Source organism: Microcaecilia unicolor, chromosome 13, assembly GCF_901765095.1.
Source record: "Microcaecilia unicolor chromosome 13, aMicUni1.1, whole genome shotgun sequence".
Lineage (NCBI taxonomy): Eukaryota > Metazoa > Chordata > Amphibia > Gymnophiona > Siphonopidae > Microcaecilia > Microcaecilia unicolor.
The window spans coordinates 26,315,029-26,338,434 of NC_044043.1; the positions used below are offsets into that span (position 1 = coordinate 26,315,029).

A 23,406-nucleotide genomic window follows, 5' to 3' on the forward strand; every position below is an offset into this window, starting at 1 on the left:
CCTGTTCAGGAGGACTTTCGTGTTCAAGTTTTTCAATGGATTCTTCAAGAGTTGAGACGAGTTTGTGTTACAGTGAGCTGCTGCATTCCTCTCCCCTCCGTTTTACGGGGCTGGATTGAGACATAAATTCTGCCGGCGCTCCCTCCCGCTTCGTGCGGCAGTAGGGCAGCTTTGTACCCCTCCCGCTTCGGCGGTGTTAGGGTCAGTCAGCTCCTCCCGCGGTTGCGGTTGCAGGATAAGCCAGATCCCCCCGCATTGGCGGGTGTGGTGTCCCTCCCCCGCTCCGCGGGGATGAGCTGGACGGATTCCCTCCCCAATTGTGTGGGGATGAGCTGGGTTAATTCCCCTCCCCGTTCGGCGGTGGTGAGCTGGGCAGAGTGTCCCTTTGTGGGTGTAATTCTCTAAGTGCTGAGTCCTGCGGATGGAGCTTGGATATCGACATACTGAGGAGTTTCCGGCAGCACATGACCACATATAGGGAGGCAAAGGATTGCTCTCTATCTCCACCTGCTGGTAGATGGACACAACCCACCAGTCTATGGATTGATCAGCTATGATTAATGGAAAGAAAATTATCAGGTATGATACATAATTTTACCTTTTTTCATATAATTTCATGGGATCAACAGTAATGGTCACCCCTAGATAAATAATTTGTTCCCTTGCCCATGTTAGTGGAAACGTCCCTTTCCATGCCAATTGAGTCTTCTCCTGTATTGGCATTGCCAAGGATTTGATGAGGTTCAATTTGTACCCCGAAAGGTTACCATACTCCTCTTTTACTTGGAGCAGCCTGGACAAGGAGCTCTGTGGTTCACTTAAGAGAATAAGGAGGTCATCCGCATATGCGAGCACTTTAAGTTTACAATCATTCAGACTCACTCCCCCTATATCCCCGTCTGCACGAATCATGCATAATAATGGTTCTAACACTAAAAGGAACAGCAAGGGAGACAGAGGGCAACCCTGTCTGGTCCCACGTCCAATGGGAAAGGAATCTGTCTGCACTCCATTTACTAACACACGAGCCTGGGGCATAGAATACATAGCCTGTATAGCATCCAGATACCACCCATGCAGTCCCACCCTCCGTAAAGTTGTGAACAGGAAAGGCCAGCCCACCCTATCAAATGCCTTTTCTGCATCTAAACTCACGATCAGATATGGGTTACGGCTGGCCCTTCCATGCAGCAATGCAGCTATGAGTCTCCTAACGTTGATGACAGACTGCCTTCCCTTCACGAACCCCACCTGGTCTCCTTGTATCACCCGGGGTATCATCGGTGACAATCTCTCTGATAAGATTTTAGACAAGATCTTTATATCCACATCGATCAATGAGATTGGTCGGTAAGAACTCGGGTGCATGGGATCCTTCCCTGGTTTGGGTATAAGGCTAATCAGCGCTGTATTGGTGTGTTGGGGGAATTTCTTTTCTTCTACTACTGTTGCATAATAGTCTAATAAGGGACCAGTAATCTGGTTCTGCATGATCTTAAAAAATTCTCCCGTGTAGCCATCTGGCCCAGGGGCCGAGGAGTATTTTAATGCTTTGATGGCTCTCTGAATCTCCCTAGTAGAGATTGGTGAGTTAAGTGACTCTGCCATCTCTTCCGACAAATGTAGCATGCCAGATTGTTCTATATACTTCTTCATTTCCGCCTCTGATCTCTGTGAGATCTCTGGTGCATATGCTTTTGCGAAATAATTCCTAAAATCTTAGCAATCTCTGTGAGATCTGCAATGGGAGTACCGTGTTCATCCTTCACCACTGATATGTAGTGAGGTCTCCGCATTCTTTTAGTTAAGCGCGCCATCATGCCCCCAGTTTTCTCCCCAAATCTAAAGAATCTATATTTCTGGTAGAGGAGTGCTCTAGTTGTTTTCTCATGTATGAGACTGTTGAGCGCCACTCTAGTGGCTGTCAAAGTTTCATATGTGTTTCTGTGTGGGCTGTCTTGTATATCTCTTTTTAGGGCTCTCAACTTATTTTCCAGTTCCACTATTTTAGCAGTTATTCTACGGTTTCTCCCACTGACATACGATATTATACTCCCTCTGATTACTGCTTTTGCAGTTGACCAGAACAGTACGGGTCTTCTATATGCTGACTATTCGTGGACTCAAACTCTTGCCATTTAGATTGTAGATAAGTGACAAACTCCCTTGAAGATGATAGGTAAGTTGGGAACCTCCAATGTGGTGCACTCTGAAAGTAGTGGGGCGCCTGTAAGTCCACCCATATCATCACGTGGTCGGAGATCCCCTCGGGCCCTATTGTGGCTTCAGATATGTGCTGGAAAATGTGCTGTGTCACAAAAATATAATCCAGCCGAGATTGTGTTTTATGTGCCCTGGAAATATGTGTAAAGTCTAGCTCCTCCGAATGGAGGAGTCTCCAAGGGTCCACCACCCCCAACGCTGTGGTGAACAATTCTAATTCAGTGGGTGAATGTGTGGGTCTATGGGATCCCTGCCCTGTGCGGTCTAATGTTGGATCTATCACCGCGTTCATATCTCCAGCTAGTACCAGTTGCAGGTTTGGGTATTTCTGGCATTCTTTCAATAGGTGTGCAAACAGTTCTGTCTTGTTCCCTACAGGGGCATATAGGGCCACCAATAAAACTCTCGTCCCTGCACATTTACCCGAAGCCCCACAAATCGGCCCTTTACGTCTTTAAAGAGTAACTTAGCATTGTATTGTAGGGATTTACTAAACAGAATGGCCATTCCCCCTCTGCGCCCATCAGCAGGAGAATCATACACTTCCCCAACCCAAGAACGTATTAATTTTTTGTGCTCCTCTGATGAGAGCCTCGTTTCTTGGAGGCAAGCAATGTCTGCCTGTTGCCTTCTCAGAGCTTGTAAATTTTTGTTCTCTTAGCTGGCGAAGTAATGCCACAAACATTCCAAGACACCATTCGTACACATCTACCTTTTTGTCTAACCATTATCTATGGGCCAAGATTCTTCTGAGTATAGTACTTTATATCTCAACCCTAGGGCGCCCAGCCTCACCCCAGGGAAGCCCAGGCTATTCATTTATTTGGTGTCCACCATTCCCAGTTACTATTCATTCGTCCATCTCTTCTCTCTTCCCAGACTATATTAGATTCTTGTTCCCAGTTATCTTCCCCTCCCTCCCTTCCCTCCCCTTCCCCTATCTTCCCTTTCCCTTCTTTACCCTTTACATGCATCTGACCCACAAATGAATCAGATATCCAGGTCATGTTCAATGCCATCGGCCCCAACCCTATCTTATATGATATCATTAACTCTCACAAGACAATTATTTATAACATTCCTTCTAGTTATCTTGTTTAACAGTGAACGGTAAACTCTGTGCATTTTCTACTAATATTGCATTATCAAACAAACCACATTACCAGTCTCAGCATTGTATGATAACTGTTTCACTTATCCAATAACTGTGCCACATATTCTTGTGCAGCCTCAGTGGCGGTAAACGATTTCCACTGATTATTGTGGTGTATTTTAAGAATCGCTGGATATAGCAGCAAAAATTTTATATTGTGCTCGTGAAGCTTCTTGCACAAGGGAGTAAACTGCTTCCGTTGTTCCTGGAGCATCATTGAGTAATCCTGGAATATTAGAATCTTATGCCCTTTATATTGCAGCGTGGCACGTTTCATGCGATATCCCCTGAGAATTTCTACCTTGTGGGTATAATTGTGGACTTTTATTAGCACCGCTCTTGGAGTTCGGCGGCCATCTTGAAGTCTCCCAGGTGGTGCGCTCTTTCTATGGCATAAGGGCCCGAATGTGTCTGATAAGGCCAGTTCTTCAGCCAGCCACTTCTCTAGTATTGTCGGAAGATCTCTGTCTCCTATTTCCTCTGGGAGTCCTATGATTCGAAGATTCGCTCGTCGAGACCTGTTTTCTAGGTCGTCCATTTCTCCTCCATCTGCTCACTTTCTTTTGAAGCTGTTCCACTGCCGTTTCTGTTGCTGGGCCCGCATCCTCTAGTGCGGAGACCCGATTCTCTAGTTCTCCTTCTCTTCTATTGATGTCGGTAAGTAACGCTTCGATACTTACTATTCTCTCCTCTAAACGATTGATTTGCGGCTCCAGCGCTTTCCCAACTGCAGCTATTATTTGTGAGACTTGTTCCTCGGAGAAAACTGGCCCCTCCTGTTGCTTTTTCTCCTCCATTTTTGCTCCCAGCGCTTTCGTTTTCTCCTTCTCGCGTTTCACTCCCTTGCCTACCATTCCGCTCGGGGAACTCTCCAAATACTTTTCCATTCACTCCACTCCCTTGCAGTTATCAGGATTTGTGCCAGAACTGTCCCGTTTAGAGTTATAAAGTTCAATTTTCGGGTTGGGGCCTCGGAGAGCAAGCTCTACACGTCTGGCTCTCTCACAGCATCACGTGACCAGATTGCAATTTTTAACAGACAGAAAGTTTTAAAGAGGTCACACCCTAGTATAACAGCGTTTTTTTTTTCTTTTTTTTTTGTGAAAGTTTAGATAGAGGAATTACAGTTTCAGAAAAGATTTTAGATCACTTGGCAGCTTCTGCCAACAAATAAACCAAACTAGCTCAGAGTCCTCTGCTCAGCCCCTGATTATTTTGTGAATGTGCTTCTATGTACCATCCAAGATGTGCTTTGTGGTCTGAGGTAGCAAAGCACTTATGTGGAGGAGTGGCCTAGAGGTTAGCGTGGTGGACTTTGGTCCTGGGGACTGGGTTCGATTCCCACTGCAGGCACAGGCAGCTCCTTGTGACTCTGGGCAAGTCACTTAACCATCCATTGCCCCAGGTACAAATAAGTACCTGTATATAATGCGTAAGCTGCATTGAACCTGCTATGAGTGGGAAAGCGAGGGGTACAATGTAACAAAAATAAAAAAATAAAATACCTGCATATTCTGCTTTTCACTTTATTGATACTCATGCTCGAGCCTTTTCAGTTGCTGTGGAACTATCTTCCAGGATATTTGAGACTTGCTTCAAATAAGCAACAAGTTAAGAAATATCTGAAGACTCATTGCTTTTTGAAGGTGTTTTTGGAGGGATGACTTGGACCTGTTTTGTTAAGTTCTATTGATAGTTGGAAGGAGTTTTTATTAAGTATCAAATGGTTAATTGTTTTATGTGTTGATTTTATGTATGTTTTATTGTTCCCTGCTTTGGAGTCAGTGGGTTATAAATATTGAAAATAAATAAATTTGTAAGAAAATTGAAAGTATGTAGACTTATTTCTTGTGCCCATCATTGGGAGTTTTTGCCCCCTCACTCTCGATAGTTTCCATCCACCCATTTTTATTTCAATTCTTAGTTTATTTCTGTTGTTTCACAGGATCATTGCCATGATGAGTTCTGAGGACAGCTGGGTGTCCAAGTGGCAGCGAATCGGTGAGTGTTCAAGCAGTCATGAGAGAAATTTTCTATGTGCTTTGGTTTTAGATGAAAATCTGAATCCAGTGGGGATTTGGGAAGATATGAACAGGGTCTGTGTAAACAGTGTCCGATTTTGTATGAGATGTGCAGTGTAAGATTCGTAGAATCTTGACGCTAATTTCTTGAAGACGAGGCAGGCTGGAGAGATGTGAGATGTTAGATAGCATAAGAGATGTGTGGAGGCAGCAAGAGGAGCTTGATGTGTTTAGTGAAATTGAGAGAGGGTAAGTCAAGGGCAGAAGGTGGTACAAAGGAAACATGCAAAAACAATGGAGAAGGAATGATAATGTAATTCTGTAAAGTTTTTCTAACAAACTTTTTCATTTAGGTAATTTCAAACCAGGTGTGTATGCCGTGTCTGTCACAGGACGTCTTCCACAAGGTAATCTGTTCAAGTAACTAATCTTTTTTTTTCTTTTAATGAAAATAATAGAAGGAAAAGTCTCTTAGTTGATTATATCACGTCCATAAATTTATTTTTATAAACGTAAATGGTGTGTTCACAGTTGGCAACACACCCCCTTACATTTTAATGAGGGGTCATGCTGTACTGTTAAATTGGACAAAAAAAAAAAGCTATTGCAAAACTTCAGTTCATCGCAGTGGAAATGGTTGATGACAATATTTAAATATGTTTGTAAAGCAAGGTGTGTACTGGTGGAGTTTCATAAAACTTTGTCTCCAAAGTAAAGTACTTACCTGTAGCAGGTATTCTCTGAGGACAGCAGGCCATATATTTTCACATGTGGGTAACGCGGTCTGCGTTGCCTGGTCTGGAATTTGAAAAAGCAATATATAACTTTGAGTGTCTTCCTGCCCGCAGCAGCATACTATGGCATACTTCAGAAAAAGGAGACAACTCCAAGGGGAGATGGAGGGAATGTAAGAATATGTGGCCTGCTGTCCTTGGAGAATACCTGCTGCAGGTAAGTATCTTAACTTTCTCTGAGGACAGCAGGCTACTATCTCACATGTGGGAATCTCTAGCTACCAGGCTCACATAAAACAGCGGTCAATTGCAACAGCGAGGTCATAACACAGATTAACCTAAACTTTTATACAAGATGATTGATACGGCAGCCTGGAACAGAACAAAATAGACCTGGGGGGGAGGGTGGAGTTGGATTCTAGACCCCAACAAATTCTGCGGCGTTGTCTGTCCAGGACCTGCCCACCAGAAGATGTATTATCCTCTCGCATCGAGGATGTGTCTCCAGTTACGGCCCACAGGGGAAAAGATAGGACCGCTGTTGTAGTTGGCAACTCAATCATTAGGCATGTAGATAGCTGGGTGGCTGGTGGATGTGAGGATCGCTTGGTGACTTGCCTGCCTGGTGTGAAGGTGGCGGACCTTACGAGGCACCTAGACGAGATAGGAAGGAAGCTCAAATCCAGATCCTCTATGGTACCATTTTCTGAAATACTACCTGTTCCACGCGCAAGGCCCAAGCGACAGGCAGAGATCCGAAGTCTCAACGCGTGGATGAGACGATGGTGTGGCGAAGAGGGTTTTGGATTTGTCAGGAACTTGTCAGCATTCTGGGGAAAGGAGAGCCTATTCCGATCTGATGGGCTTCACCTAACCAGAGTGGGACCAGGCTGCTGGCGTCAACTTTTAAAAAGGAAATAGAGCAGCTTTTAAACTAGAAACGGGGGGAAGGCTGACAGTCCGCTCAAAAGCGCATGGTTCGGGATGAGGTATCTTTTGAGGATATCACCCAGACAGGGAAGAAAAGGTTACTTGTAAGTAAGGATGTCAAAGAAATCGTAGCAGATCAGATGGCCTTAAATAAATTAATAATGACCAGACAGAAGAAAACACATTAATAATGCCATGTATTAACGTAATATAAAACGGAACAACAAGCATGCATTGAAATGTCTATACGCAAATGCCAGGAGCCTGAGACATAAGATGGGAGAGCTGGAGTACAGTGCACACAATGAATAATTGGATATTATTGGCATCTCTGAGATCTGGTGAAAGGAAGATAACCAATGGGATACAGTCATACCAGGCTACAAATTATATCGTAGCGATAGCGTGGATAGGATAGGAGGAGGGGTAGCACTGTATGTAAATGGGAACCTTGACTCGTATAGGCTACAAATATTGCAGGAGACAAAACCCCTATTGGAATCTTTGTGGATTGAAATTCCACGTGAAAAGGGGAAAACGACAGTGATAGGAGTGTACTACCGTCCGCCTGGCCAGGATGAGAGGACGGATGCAGCAATGTCAAAGGAAATTAGGGAAGCGAATAAATTGGGCAATGTAATAATAATGGGTGATTTCAATTATCCACATATAGACTGGGTTAATATAACATCGGTCGGTACAAGCTAGGGAGGTGAAATTTCTTGATGAAATCAAGGACGGCTTCATGGAACAGCTGGTTCAGGAGCCCACAAGAGAAGGAAAAATACTAGACTTAGTCATTACTGGAGCTCATGATCTGGTGTGAGGGCCGCTTGATAACAGTGATCATATTATGATCAGTTTTGATATTGGCATTGAAGTAAGTGAACTTAGGAAAATCAAATACACTAGCGTTTAACTTTAGAAAAGGTGATTATGACAAAATGAGAAAAACTGAGGTACAGGACAAATATATTCCGCGTATTAGAAAAAGGGGAAAAAAGACCAAACGTCAGCCGGCGTGGCTAAACAGTAAGGTAAAAGAAGTCATTAGAACCAAAAAACAATCATTCAGAAAGTGGAGAAGAGAACCGACTGAAAGTAAGAAGATAAAACATAAGGAATGCCAAGCCAAATGCAAAGCGGAGATAAGGAGGGCAAAAAAGGACTTTGAAAAAAAGTTAGCGTTAGAAGTGAAAATACATAGTAAAAATTTTTTTAGATACATAAAAGCAGGAAGCCGGCTAAAGAATCGGTTGGGCCGCTGGACGAAAATGGTGTTAAAGGGGCGATCAGGGAAGACTGAGCCGTAGCAGAGAAATAAATGAATTCTTTGCTTCGGTCTTCACCGAGTAGGATTTGGGAGGGACACCGGTGCCGGAAAACATATTTGAAGCGGGCGAGTCGGAGAAACTAAACGAATTCTCTGTAAACTTGGAGGATGTAATGGGTCAGTTCTGCAAACCGAAGAGTAGTAAATCGTCAGTACCTGATGGTATTCATCCCAGAGTATTAATAGAACTGAAAAATGAACTTGTAGAGCTACTGTTAGTAATATGCAATCTATCCCTAAAATTGAGTGTGGTACCGGAAGACTGGAGAGTAGCCAATGTTATTCCGATTTAAAAAAAAAAAAAAAAAAAAAGTTCGAGGAGATCCGGGAAATTATAGACCGGTGAGTCTGACGTCGGTACCGGGCAAAATGGTAGAAGCTATTATCAAGAATAAAATTACAGAGCATGTACAAAAACATGGGCTGATGAGACAAAGTCAGCATGGATTTAGTGAAGGGAAGTCTTGCCTCACCAATCTACTGCATTTTTTGAGGGGGGGGTGAACAAACGTGGACAATGGGGAGCCGGTGGATTTTGTGTATCTGGATTTTCAAAAGGCGTTTGACAAAGTGCCTCATGAAAGACTCCAGAGGAAACTGGAGAGTCATGGGATCGGAGTTGGGTATTACTATGTATTAAGAGCTGGTTGAAAGATAGGAAGCAAAGAGTAGGGTTGAATGGTCAGTATTCTCAGTGGAGAAGGGGGTAGTTAGTGGGGTCCCGCAGGGGTCTGTATTGGGACCGCTGCTTTTTAACATTTATTTATTTATTGCATTTGTATCCCACATTTTCCCACCTTTTTGCGGGCTCAGTGTGGCTTACAATACATTGTGAATGATGGCAATACAATTTGTTACAATTCGATTATGGGTTACATTGTGAAGAATTATGGGAAGCAAAGTCAAAATATCATTAGGGGAATAGAGCAATGGAAAGTAACAATGGGAAAAGATAGGGCGCTAGGACAGTGGTGAGAGTGGTTATTCGGGTATAACAATTTATCTGTGGGTAGAGTTTTAAGTGTGTTGAAAATACGGGGAAAGAGAATTCAGAGGAGAGTGTATTGATGCATTAGTAACATAGTAGATGACGGCAGAAAAAGACCTGCATGGTCCATCCAGTCTGCCCAAGACAAACTCATATGTGTATACCTTACCTTGAATTTGTACCTGTCCTTTTCAGGGCACAGACCATATAAGTCTGCCCAGCAGTATTTCCCGCCTCCCAACCACCAGTCCCGCCTCCCATCACCGGCTCTGGTACAGACCGTATAAGTCTGCCCTCCCCTATCCTCACCTCCCAACCACCAACCCCTCTTCCCCCCACCTGCTCCGCCACCCAATTTCAGCTAAGCTTCTGAGGATCCATTCCTTCTGCACAGGATTCCTGTATGCATATCCCACGCATGTTTGAACTCTGTTACCGTTTTCATCTCCACCACCTCCCACGGGAGGGCATTCCAAGCGTCCACCACCCTCTCCGTGAAAAAAATACTTCCTGACATCTTTCCTGAGTCTGCCCCCCTTCAATCTCATTTCATGTCCTCTCGTTCTACCGCCTTCCCATCTCCGGAAAAGATTCGTTTGCGGATTAATACCTTTCAAATATTTGAACGTCTGTATCATATCACCCCTGTTCCTCCTTTCCTCCAGGGTGTACATGTTCAGGTCAGCAAGCCTCTTTTCATACGTCTTGGAACGCAAATCCCATACCATCCTCGTAGCTTTCTTTGCACCGCTTCCATTTTTTTAACATCCTTCGCAAGATACGGCCTCCAAAACTGAACACAATACTCCAGGTGGGGCCTCACCAACGTCTTATACAGGGGCATTAAAACCTCCTTTCTTCTGCTGGTTACTCCTCTCTCTAAACAGCCTAGCAATCTTCTCGCTACGGCCACCGCCTTGTCGCACTGTTTCGTCGCCTTCAGGACCTCAGATACTATCACCCCAGATCCCTCTCCCCCGTCCGTGTCTATCAGACTCTCCCCGCCTAACACATACGTCTCCCTTGGATTTCTACTCCCTAAGTGCATCACTTGCATTTCTTTGCATTGAATTTTAATTGCCAAACGTTAGACCATTCTTCTAGCTTCTTCAGATCTTTTTTTTATGTTTTCCACTCCTCCGGGTGTCCACTCTGTTGGAAATCTTGGTGTCATCCGCAAAAAGGCAAACTTTATCTTGTAACCCTTCGGCAATGTCACTCACAAATATATTGAACAGAATGGGCCCCAGCACCGATCCCTGAGGCACTCCACTACTCACCTTTCCCTCCTCCGAGCGAACTCCATTCACCACCACCCTCTGGCGTCTGTCCGCCAACCAGTTCCTAATCCAGTTCACCACTACGGGTCCTATCTTCAGGCCGTCTAGTTTATTTAAGAGCCTCCTGTGGGGAACCGTTGTCAAAAGCCTTGCTGAAATCTAAGTAGATTACGTCCTTAGCATGTCCTTGATTTAATTCTCCGGTCACCCCGTCAAAGAATTCAATGAGATTCGTTTGGCACGATTTCCCTTTGGTGAAACCATGTTGTCTCGGATCTTGCAACTTATTGGCTTCCAGGAAATTCACTATCCTTTCCTTCAGCATTGCTTCCATTACTTTTCCAATAACCGAAGTGAGGCTTACCGGCCTGTAGTTTCCAGCTTCTTCCCTATTACCACTTTTGTGAAGAGGGACCACCTCCACCGTTCTCCAATCCCTCGGAACCTCTCCCGTCTCCAAGGATTTATTAAACAAGTCTTTAAGAGGACCCGCCAGAACCTCTCTGAGCTCCCTCAGTATTCTGGAGTGGATCCCGTCCGGCCCCATGGCTTTGTCCACCTTTAGCTTTCCAAGTTGTTCATACACACTCTCTTCTGTGAACGGCGCTCTATCCACCTCATTCTCAGGTGTACTTTTGCTAGTCCCTCTCTGTCCTTCCCCAGGGATTTCTTCAGTGAAAACAGAACAAAAGTATCTATTTAGCAAATTGGCTTTTTCTTCATCATTTTCTACATAGCGTTTTGTTGTATCTTTTAGTCTCACAATTCCCTTTATAGTCTTTCTCCTTCACTAATATACCTGAAGAAGTTTTTGTCTCCCCTCCTTACATTTCTAGCCATTTGTTCTTCTGCTTGCGCCTTCGCCAGACGTACCTCTCTCTTGGCTTCTTTTTGTTTCATCTGGTATTCCTCCCTGTGTTCCTCCTCTTGAGATTTTCTATATTTCTGGAACGCTAACTCTTTAATCTTTATTTTCTCAGCCACTTGCTTTGAGAACCATATCGGTTTCCTTTTTCTCTTGCTTTTATTTACTCTCCTTACATAAAGGTCTGTGGCTCTGTTTATTACTTCTTTTAGCCTGGACCACTGTCCTTCCACTTCTCGTATGTCCTCCCAGCCCATCAGCTCCTTCCTCAGGTATTCTCCCATTTTGTTAAAGTCAGCTCGCTTGAAATCCAGGACTTTGAGTTTAGAGTGGCCGCCATCCACATGAGCCATTACATCAAAGCAAACCGTTTGATGGTCACTGTTTCCCAGGTGTGCAGCCACTCGGACATTTGACACACTATCCCCATTCGTGAGCTCCAGATCCAACGTGGCTCCCTCCCTCGTGGGTTCTTTCACCATTTGTCTGAGCAGAGCACTTTGGAAGGCATCCACAATCTCTCTACTTCTGTTTCTATTAGTGTGTATGGACTTCATGTGTTTTGATCCTTGCGATAAGTTTTATCAAAGAGATGAGTCTTTAATAGTTTGCGGAAGATGGTTAATTCGTAGATCGATTTCAGGTTGCGTGGTAGTGTATTCCAGAATTGCGTGCTCATATAAGAGAAGGTTGATGCGTGCAGTACTTTGTATTTTATGCCTTTGCACTTGGGGAAGTGGAGATTGAGGAACGTTCGGGATGATCTTTTAGCGTTTCTGGGTGGCAGGTCTATTAAATCAGACATGTATGCAGGGGCTTCACCGTGAATGATTTTGTGAACTAAGGTGCATACTTTAAAAGTGATATGTTCCTTGAGTGGGAGCCAGTGTAGTTTCTCATGTAAGGGTTTTGCCCTTTCGTATTTTGGTTTTCCGAAGATGAGTCTGGCTGCTGTATTCTGGGCTGTTTGAAGTTTCCTCAGTATTTGCTCTTTGCAGCCCGCGTATAGTGAGTTGCAGTAGTCCAGATGACTGAGTACGAGTGATTGCACTAGGCTGCGGAAAACAGATCTTGGAAAGAATGGTCTTATTCTTTTCAGTTTCCACATGGAGTAGAACATCTTTTTGGTTGTGTTGTTTGCGTGAGTCTCAAGTGTTAGGTGACGGTCATTGGTGACTCCAAGGATTTTTAAGGTTTCAGAGATTGGTAGATTTAGTTTAGGTGTGCTTATAGCGATAAATTTCTTCGTGTTGTATTGGGAGGTAAGTATGAGGTATTGAGTATTTTCTGCGTTCAGTTTCAATCGAAATGCATCTGCCCAGGTATTCATGATGTGTAGACTTTGGTTGATTTCGTTGGAGATTTCTTTAATGTCTTTTTTGAAAGGGATGTATATCGTTACATCATCGGTGTATATGTATGGGTCAAGGTTATGGTTTGATAGAAGTTTTGCCAAGGGGATCATCATTAGGTTGAAAATAGTTGGTGAGAGGGGGGATCCTTGCGGTACTCCGCATTCAGGTGTCCATGCAGTAGACGTAGTTGAATTTGATGTGACCTGATATAAGCGTAAGGTTAGGAACCCCCTGAACCAGTTTAGGACATTGCCTCCGATGCCAAAATATTCAAGTATGTGTAATAGGATTCCGTGGTCAACCATATCAAAGGCACTTGACATGTCAAATTTTAAGAGGAGTATATTGGTGCCGGTTGCAATAATTTGTTTAAATTTGGTCATTAGGGTAATTAATACTGTTTCTGTGCTGTGATTTGACCGGAATCCTTATTAGGCATCATGCAGTATTGAGAACTTGTTGAGATAGTTTGTGAGTTGTTTGGTTACCATCCCTTCGGTTATTTTGGTTATTAATGGTATAGATGCTATTGGTCTGTAGTTAGTTATTTCGTTTGCGTTTTTCTTTGTGTCTTTGGGTATTGGGGTGAATAAAATTTTTCCTTTTTCCTTTGGGAAGAGTCCATTTTGTAGCATGAAGTTCATGTGGTTCGTTAGGTCTACTATGAATTGTTGAGGAGCTGATTTCATGATGTTGTTTGGGCAGATATCTAGTTTGCACTGGGAGTTGGCGAATCTTTTGAGTATTTTAGAGATGAGGTCTTCTGATAATGATTTGAATTCGGTCCAGACCCTGTCTGCTGGATGTATTCCATCTTCTGGGTCTAGACAGTTTAGGAGTGTGGCGTATTCAATAGGGCTGGTGGATATTTTAAGTCGTAATTGTATTATTTTCTCTTTGAAGTATTTCGCGAGGTCGTCGACTCCTGGTGTATCTTTGCTGTTCTTTGTGACTGGTGTGGTGTCTAGCAATTTATTTACAAGGTAGAAGAGTTTGTGTGTGTCTTTGTAGTTTGGTCCAGTCATTGTTTTGTAGTGTAGTCTTTTAGTCTGTTTTATCGTATATTTGTATTTCCTCCGAAGTGATTTCCAGGCATTCAGTGTGTGTTCATCTTTCTTTTTGTTCCATGTGCGTTCTAGTTTTCTGACTTGTGTTTTGAGTTCTTTCAGCTCTTGGGTGAACCATAGATTTGATTTTTCCCTATGTGATGTTCTGGTTTGGAGTGGGGCAATTGTGTCTAATGTTGTCTTGCATATATCGTCCCATTCTTGGAGGAATTGAATGGTGTCTGTATTTGTTGCCCAATCGTTTTGGTAGATCTGTTGCCAGAATGTTGTGGGGTCTATTTTTCTTCTCGTGGTGTATGTTGTTCGTTCATGTTTGTTGACTGCGTTTCTGTGTATTTTTCGCCAGTGGAGGGAGACGTATGCTTTATAGTGGTCTGTCCATAGTGTGGGTGTCCATCTTGTGTCTGTAAGTAGGAGAGTTGAGTTCGGGTCGAATTTGTGTGTAATAATGTCTAGTGTGTGTCCTTTTACGTGTGTTGGTTGAGTGTTAGGTGCGTGTAAATCCCAGAGTTTTAGGAATTCTTTGCATTCTTGTGTGCCTGTTGAGGTGTCGTCTTCGAGGTGTAGGTTGATGTCTCCTATTATGAGGATGTTTGAGGCAGAGACACATGTGTTCGAGATGAAGTCCATGAGTTGCGTTTGGGAGTCATTCCATTTTCCTGGTGGTCTGTAGAATAGGATTGCATTGTAGGTTCGGATGATTGATTCTTGTCGAGGCGATTTTGAGTTGTGGTGAGGGAGATTCACCAGTGGTTGTGATGGCGAACTCGGATAAATTATGGCTATTCCGCCACCTCTTTTTCCATTTCTTGTCCAGTGGGTGATTTTGTATTCTGGTGGGCATGTCTCTGTGATGGCGGGGTCTATAGGGCCGTGGAACCATGTTTCCGTGATGAATAGATCTAGATTCTCTGTGGTAATCCAGTCTAGTATGTCTATTGAGTTGCTTACTGCTGATCTAGCGTTGATGTATCCTATTCGGATTGAGCGGTATGGTTCTGTAGGGAGGGTAGGTGTGTTTATTTTTATTAGTTGTCTGTTTCCTCGGAGGTTGAATTTGTTGTTGTTGTTTTTTTTTCTCTTTCTGTTGGTGGTGTTCGTATGTGGAGATTTTTCCTTTTGGTTGGTTATTGTGTTTTTGGTCTGGTGAGTTGTTAATAGGTTGTACATAAAGTTGGTGTATTGTGGTTGGGTTGTTGTTGATGTTGGGGGTGGTCCATGCGTGGTAGATTATGGGAATGAGATAGATTATTATCAGTAGCTTATTAGTGTTCATGTTGGATTTTTTTGTGGACGGTGTTCGTGGGAGTGTTGGGTGGTGGTGGTGATATCAGTAGTTTTTATGGGCGGTGTTCGTGGGAGTGTTGGGCATTGTTGGTGATATCAGTAGTGTATCAACAGTCTTAACAATTGGTCCGTAACAGTAGTTGGATAAGCTGGATCGGACGAATTGGAGCAAGCTGGAACAGGTGGACGGGAACAAGCTGGAATAGGTGAGCTGGAACCCGCTGGAACAGATGGATTGAGGCAGTTGGAACAGACGGGTGAGAACAGCTGGAGTAGATGGACTGGAACAGGCTGGAACAGTCTACTTGGAGCAAGCTGGAACAGATGGACGGGGGCAAGCTGGAACTGATGAACTGGCACAATTGGAACAGGCTGTAGTAGATGGGCTGGAGCGAGCTGGAACGGGCGACCTGGAGCAAGCTGGAACATATTTATAAATGACCTAGAGATGGGAGTAACTAGTGAGCTAATTAAATTCGCAGATGACAGAAAATTATTCAGGGTCGTCAAGTCGCAGGAGGAGTGTGAAAGATTACAGGAGGACCTCGCAAGACTGGGGGATTGGGCGTGCAAGTGGCAGATGAAGTTCAATGTTGACAAGTGCAAAGTGATGCATGTTGGGAAGAGGAACCCGAATTACAGCTATGTCATGCAAGGTTCCGCGTTAGGAGTTACGGAGCTAGAAAGGGATAAGACATAAAAAACGTCTGCCCAGTGTGCTGCCGCGGCTAAGAAAGCATATAGAGGATGTTATAATGCCGTTGTATTGCTCCATGGTGCAACCGCACCTCGAGTATTGTGTCCAATTCTGGTCGCCGCATCTCAAAAAAGATATAAAGGAATTAGAAAAGGTGCAGAGTAGGGCGATGAAAATGATAAAGGGAATGGAACGACTTCCCTATGAGGAAAGGCTGAGAAAGGTTAGGGCTCTACAGCTTGGAGAAAAGGCGGCTGAGGGGTGATATGATAGAAGTCTACAAGATTATGAGCGGAGTAGAGCGGACAGATGTGAAGCGTTTGTTTACACTTTCAAACAACAACAAAACCAGGGGACACAAGATGAAGCTAGAATATGGTAGATTTAAAACAAATAGGAGAAAGGTTTTCTTTACTCAGCGTGTAGTTAGACTCTGGAACTCGTTGCCGGAGAATGTAGGGACAGCAGCTGGCCTTACGGAATTTAAAGGGGGTTTGGACAGATTCCTGAGGGAAAGTCCATTGAACATTATTATTTTTTTTTTGGTGGTGATGGGGGGTGTTGCCGGGTTCTTGAAGCCTGGATTGGCCGCTGTCGGAGACAGGATGCTGGGCTTGATGGACTCTTGGTCTTTTCCCAGTATGGCGGTGCTTATGTACTTATGTACTAACTATCAGTCGGGTGTTCTCCTCAAGGCAGTAGTGAGATGTGAACTTGTGGACAAGACCATGCTGCAGCCTTTATAGTTTATTGTATTTATTTCTGGCATTTATACCCCGCTCTTTCCTGCTCGATAGCAGGTTCAGTGCGGCTTACAATGTATGGGTACAAGTATCACATGGTAGATAACACAATGTATGGGTAAAAAGTATCAAAAGGTAATACAATGTACGGGTAAACTGTATCACAAAGATAATGCAGTTGTATAAAAATTAGCTAGACCGCTCTTACTGACAGGCAGAATAAGGTGGTGTCCAAACTACACAATCAAAGAAAGGAACTCCATTATCTGATAGGAAAGAAACTCAAACACTGAAAGACAAAGAAGAGGACAGGAAAATAAAGAAGGAAAAAAGGACAGCATATAAAAGGATAATAAGGACATAATTTCCCGGATCACCTCTGGACCCTTTTTTAAAAATCGGCGTTACATTGGCCACCCTCCAATCTTTAGAACCACGCTTGATTTTAAAGATAAATTACATACTATAATAGTTCTGCAAATTCATTTTTCAATTCTGTCAGTACTCGGGGATGAATACCATCTGGTCCAGGAGATTTGCTACTCTTCAGTTTGTCAAATTGCGTCATTACATTCTCCAGGTTTATAGAGATTTCATTCAGTTTCTCTGACTCATCAGATTTGAATACCATTTCTGGCACCGGTATCTCTCCCAAATCTTCCTCAGTGAAGACTGAAGTAAAGAATTAATTTAATCTCTCCGCTATGGCTTTGCCTTCCCTGATTGCCTCTTTTACCCCTCAGTTATCTAGCGGTTCAACTCACATTAGCGCAGCGGGCTTGTTCCGGTTTATAGTTCTGGTTATGGTGTGAGGGGATGATACTTGCTTCCGGTAGCAGATTCCTGAAGGAGGGTGATTATTTTTATGATGATGACGGCATCTCGCCAGTGCTGCTCTTTGCTGTGGGAACCGGGGTAGCGGCATTGGCATTTGTTCTACTGTTCCCACGTAGGCCCACTGACCACTGCGCCTCTGTATGCTGCTGGGTGGCCTCTGGGGAACATAGTATTCTACTAGCTCATTCTGGCAGGCACAGAGCAGTTTTCTTTGGTGCGCGCGCCTGCAGGCACCATCTTTTCCACCGCATGGTGAGGCTGAGGTGTCGGTGCTAAATGAAGAGTTCGGTTGGACTGTGATGCGTAGGTTTTGAGAGCTGGCCATTCTGAAGCTGTGGCTGGGGTAGATTCCCCCCCTTTTGCTCCAGAGTTGGTACCTTTGCGGAGTATGGCCTTGCTGATGAAGAGGCCTGAGGGACTCGCAGGACCCTTCCTGTCAGAAGACTCCCAGTGGGAGTACTCAGATCTCCCACAGCTTCCCATGCGACCACAGCACTGGGGTCGGAGGTCCAGAGGGACTGTGAGACTGGTCTCTGGCTTCCCCAAGCTTAATAACACCAGTTTGTCAAGTATTGATTTTAGTATGTGTATTATTCAGGATGACTGTACACCCTCTTGCAGTTGAGCGCTAAGAGAGAATGACATCAGGATTAGGGAAGGTTCTACTCTAGGTTTTTCATTCTTACCCTTTCTCAGAGCATGGCAGTACAGAAACTTAGTGCTGTTGACTCCATGTTTCTGGGAGAAATATTACATTTTGAGTTCATTTCTGAAGCTAGTGCACTCTTCCCAGGTTTTTCTTGGTCTCCATGGTAATCCTGCATTTATTTACTTAGCACATTTATACCCCACATTTTCCCACATAGTTGCAGGCTCTGCTGATATGGTGGCATTTTCTCTGGGTGCAGTGTTTACATCAAAATAGTTTTTTTTCTGGAAGGTGGCTTTATCCATCATATTAGAAGCTGTGGATTCAGTTCTGTTTCCAGTGGGACGTATTTTATTTCATTCACTCTTACTGCTTGCTTTGCCAAACAGTTCATTGCATGACTGGAAGTGTTACCAGTATCACAACACTACTGTACTAAAGGTTAGATCTTCTCTTTCATTTTACACACTGATACTAGCCAAACTATTGCAAACTAGCTCCAGATACCACAGTATCCACAGCATCACCAGTGGCTGCAATTTTTTCTGTTGCATTTTTTGCACCTTTTCAATGTATGGGACTGCTAGTGTTTATTACAGAGCTACTTCAGTGTAGAGGTGGCTTAAATAGTTTAAGCAACCAGCTGAGAGTGAGCACAGAGCACAGCAGTTCAAACAGATCATCATTCACAGTTTGATTAGGCAGTTGGCAGCATTGGATTTGGAAGAAGGGCCAGAAGGAGCCTGGAAGCTTTAGTGCTTGGCTGCTGCTTTTGCTTGGGATGTGCAAGATGGCCGCCATGTAAGGAGCACGTAGCTGTTGCTGCTCCAGGACCTGTCACAGCACAGCCTGAAAACGGAACCGTTTCGGTGTTTAACCCAGCCCAGCGAGCATCGCTAGGAAAGAACTGCCTCTGGGGTAATTTGCGGGTAATTTCTGGTCTCCGAGTAGAGAGGTGTGGTAGCTGTGTTAGTCCACTCTTAAAGGTTATCAATAGAAATCACAAAATAAAACATGGAAAAGAAAATAAGATGATACCTTTTTTATTGGACATAACTTAATACATTTCTTGATTAGCTTTCGAAGGTTGCCCTTCTTCGTCAGATCGGAAATAAGCAAATGTGGTAGCAGGTAGTATAAATAGGAGAAACATCAAAGCATTACTTTGACAGTCTGGCAGAGTGGGAGGGTGGGGGTATGCATGGGGACATCAAAGCATTTCATTGATATTCTAACCGAATGGGTGTTGGTAGGTGAGAGGAGGGTAATAAACAGAGAAATAAACAGAGAAATACAGCTTAGGTTTATAATGGGTTAGAAAACCAGATCCTTATTAAGTCCTGTTTGTTGTGTGTCAAAATATTCAATCATTCTTATTTCAAAGGTCTACGTTCCTGTATGTTTTAAAATTACCTTTCAGTATTCTTACTGTGAATCACTGGTGCAGTGTTCTGGTCTTGTGAAGTGTTGGCCCACAGGGGTGGGGGCTTGACTGGCACTGGTCTCTGAGTTAGTTTGCGGACCTCCGATACTTCACAGTATGGACCTCCTCCACGGCACAGAGGCCGGCCATCAGTCAATCCAACCGCGGTTCTTCCATCACCTTGTCGCCACAGCCCTGCTTGGTCGGATGCCAATCCTGCCCGCACCTGGACGGTCGACATTCTGAACTGTATGAAACGCAACCACATTCAGGACTGTGTGAAACGCAACCTGAGTTGATGGGCTCTGCCGACACCCTGTGGAGAGAGAGTCGGAGATTGAACAGGGCAGCGATTGGCACTGCTTGCCCAGAACACCAACAGACGCCGTGCCTCCCCTCAAGAACACCTGCAGGGAGCTAGTCAGATGCCACCCGTGTATCTGGCCTGTCTCTCCGCCCGGTTCCTGCGCCTATTGAAACCGCCCGGAGGATTTGTGAGACAAACAAACGCGATTGCAGGGCTGCAGAGACTGTGTGACAAGAACGGCGTGGCATGGGTTTCTGAACTTTCTGCTGGCTGCGTGCACTGAGGATTTGAGTGTTCCTGATTTTGCGTGGTCTCGATGTTTGGACAGAGTCCAGTCCCGTGTTCCCAGTGGACCACTATGTATCCTGCTGTTTTTACAGCTCGGTCCTGGATGGTTATGGTGACCCTCCTGCTTGGATTGCATCTTTTTAAATCCCTATTTGCATTTCACGTGGAAGACAACGACAACGCCCGAAGGAGGCCCATGACGCCATCGAGACGGACTGTGATTGTCCAGCGACATAGTGAGCCTGAATCATCTGTTCCTGCTTGCATCCTCTGCCCCAGCCTGCATCGTCTGCAACCTCTACTCGTCTATTCCTGCCTGCATCCCCTGCCCCAGCCTGCAGCTTAAACTCCAGTCCTGCAACCTCGACTCGTTGTGTCCAGCCTTCAGCCTCAACTCCAGCTGCCTCGCCTCCGTTGTTCCAGCCTTCAGCATCAGCTCCAGCTGCCTCTACTTCTTTGTTCCAGCCTTCAGCTCCAGCTGCCTCACCTTTGTTGTGACTGCTAGTTAATGCCAGGATTGCCTGAGTCTATAGATATGGCTCCATTTCACATTCTCCTCCCCAATCTACTCCTCCACCCGAAACCACTATGCACTACAGTCATACATTGCCCTTTCATTCATTTTATACCTCACCATCTCTCGTGTCCTCTTCCTCCCTCCCTCCTTGCTTTCTGCCTTCAACACTTCATCCCTTCCATCGTACCTTCCTCATTCTATCTGAACTCATCTCACCTTCATCGTCACTCTTCTACTCTCCTCCGTACCCTCTTACTCCTTCTTCTCTCTGCTGGAGACATCAATCCCAATCCTGGTCCCCCTCACCAACCCTCATCCTATTTGTGCAGATCGCACCGTGATCTCTGCAGTCTCATCTCTATTCCTCTCCTTCCCCCCTCTTTTCTGCCCTTACGCGCCCTATGGAATGCCCGCTCCATCTGCAACAAACTTTCCTTTATCCATGACCTTTTTATCACTCGTAGCCTCCATCTGCTCGTGATAACTGAAACTTGGCTCTGCCTTGATGACTCTGCTTCAGTCGCAGCCCTCTGCCATGGTGGTTATCTCTTCTCTCATACTCCTCGCCCTATTGGCCGCAGCGGTGGTGTTGATCTATTACTCTCACCCTCTTCCAAATTTCAATCTCTTCTGCCACCTCAGTCTCTGTTTTTTTTTCCTTTGAAGTCCACTCCATCCGCCTATTCAGTCCTTTGCCTCTTCGAATAGCAGTTATTTATCGTCCCCCCTGATAAATCCCTTTCATCCTTTCTTGGTGACTTTGACGCTTGGTTTCCTTCTTTCATGATCCTTCCTCCCCCTCCTTGGCGATTTTAACATCCCTCCAACTCTTACGTCTCCCATTTCCTCACCTTAACATCCTCCTTCAATCTCCAAGTGGAGGAGTGGCCTAGTGGTTAGGGTGGTGGAGTCTGGTCCTGGGGAACTGGGAAACTGAGTTTGATTCCCACTTCAGGCACGGGCAGCTCCTTGTGACTCTGGGCAAGTCACTTAACCTTCCATTGCCCCAGGTACAAATAAGTACCTGTATATGTAAGCCGCATTGAGCCTGCCATGAGTGGGAAAGCGCGGGGTACAAATGTAACAAAAAAAACAAACAAACTCTGCTCCACTTCCTCTACTCACCAAAATGGTCACTGTCTTGATCTCGTTTTCCTCCTATACTGCTCTCCCTCCAATTCCTTTACCTCTGTTCTTCCCCTCTCTGACCCATCATCTAATGAACCTTCACACTTAACTTCCTCCCGTCCAATCCCGTCCAATATTAACCAATTTATCTAGGAATCTCCAGGCCATTGATCCTACTACCCTATCCTCCAATGGCTTGAACCTCTTCTCTACCACTGCACCATCCAAATCTGTCAATGATGCTGTCTCTTCCTAAAATACTATTCTATCCTCTACCTTAGACACTCTTGCACCTCTCTTGCCCCGTCCTATAAGACGTACCAAACCCCAGCCCTGGCTGACCCCTAAAATCAGCTACCTACGTTCCTGTACCTGTTCCGCTGAACGCCTCTGGCTGAAATCTCGTGCCCTTGCTGACTTCACACATTTCAAGTTCATGTTGACCTTCTTCCAATCTGTCCTTTTGCTTGCCAAACAGGACTACTACATCCTGCTGACTAATTCTCTTGGCTCAAACCCTCGACTTCTCTTCGCCACACTAAACTCTCTCCTCAAGGTGCCTCCACCCCAACTCCCCCCTCACTATCTCCCCAGACCCTAGCTGTTTTCCCACGACAAGGTTCAGAAGATAAACCTCGAATTCTCTACCAAACCACCCCCACCTCTCCCTCCCCTTGTCCGTTCTCCTATTTACTCAACCCCCTCTGTCCTTTAACTCCTTTCCTGAAGTCACTGATGAAGAAACATCACATCTTTTCTCCTCCTCAAAACGAACTACCTGTTCCTCTGATCCCATTCCTACCCACATTCTTAACACCATCTCTCCTACTCTCACCCCTTTTATCTGTCATATCCTCAATCTCTTTCCACTGTGACCGTTCCTGATGCCTTCAAACATGTTGTGGTCACACCGCTCCTGAAGAGCCTTCACTTGACCCTACCTGTCCTTCCAACTATCGACCCATCTCCCTCCTCCCCTTCCTTTCCAAATTACTTGAACTGCCACTGCCTTGACTTTCTCTCATCTCAGCTGTTCTTTACCCACTCCAATCTGGCTTTCACCCTCTTCATTCAACTGAAACTGCACTTACAAAAGTTTCCAACGACCTGTTCCTGGCCAAATCCAAAGGTCTCTATTCTATCCTCATCCTTCTTGATCTATCCGCCGCTTTTGATACTGTTGATCACAGCATACTCCTTGATACGCTGTCTTCGTTTGGATTCCAGGACTCTGTTCTTTCCTGGTTCTCCTCCTGCCTCTCGCTTCGCATCTTTAGTGTACACTGGTGGATCCTCTTCCACTTTTATTCCTCTACCAATCGGTGTGCCTCAGGGTTCTGTTCTCGGTCCTGTCCTGTTCTCCATCTACACTTCTTCCCTTGGCTCTCTGATATCATCACATGGCTTTCAATACCATCTCTATGCTGATGACTCCCAAATCTACCTCTCTACCCCCAAAATCTCAACCAGCATCCAGACCAATGTTTCAGCCTGCCTATCTGATATTGCTGCTTGGATGTCTCAACGTCATCTGAAACTTAACATGGCCAAAATTGAGCTTCTCATCTTTCCCCCTAAACC

General features: G+C 44.8%; 1 protein-coding gene across 1 annotated transcript in view; it reads left to right on the forward strand.

Annotated features, from left to right (window-relative positions):
- The window catches only part of SUPT4H1 (SPT4 homolog, DSIF elongation factor subunit), a 109,027-nt gene that overhangs the window by 72,529 nt on the left and 13,092 nt on the right, over positions 1–23,406 (forward strand). The window contains exons 3-4 of the mRNA XM_030185883.1: positions 5,322–5,377; positions 5,751–5,804. Coding sequence (XP_030041743.1) covers positions 5,322–5,377; positions 5,751–5,804 — 110 coding nt within the window. The remainder of the gene's footprint in view (positions 1–5,321; positions 5,378–5,750; positions 5,805–23,406) is intronic.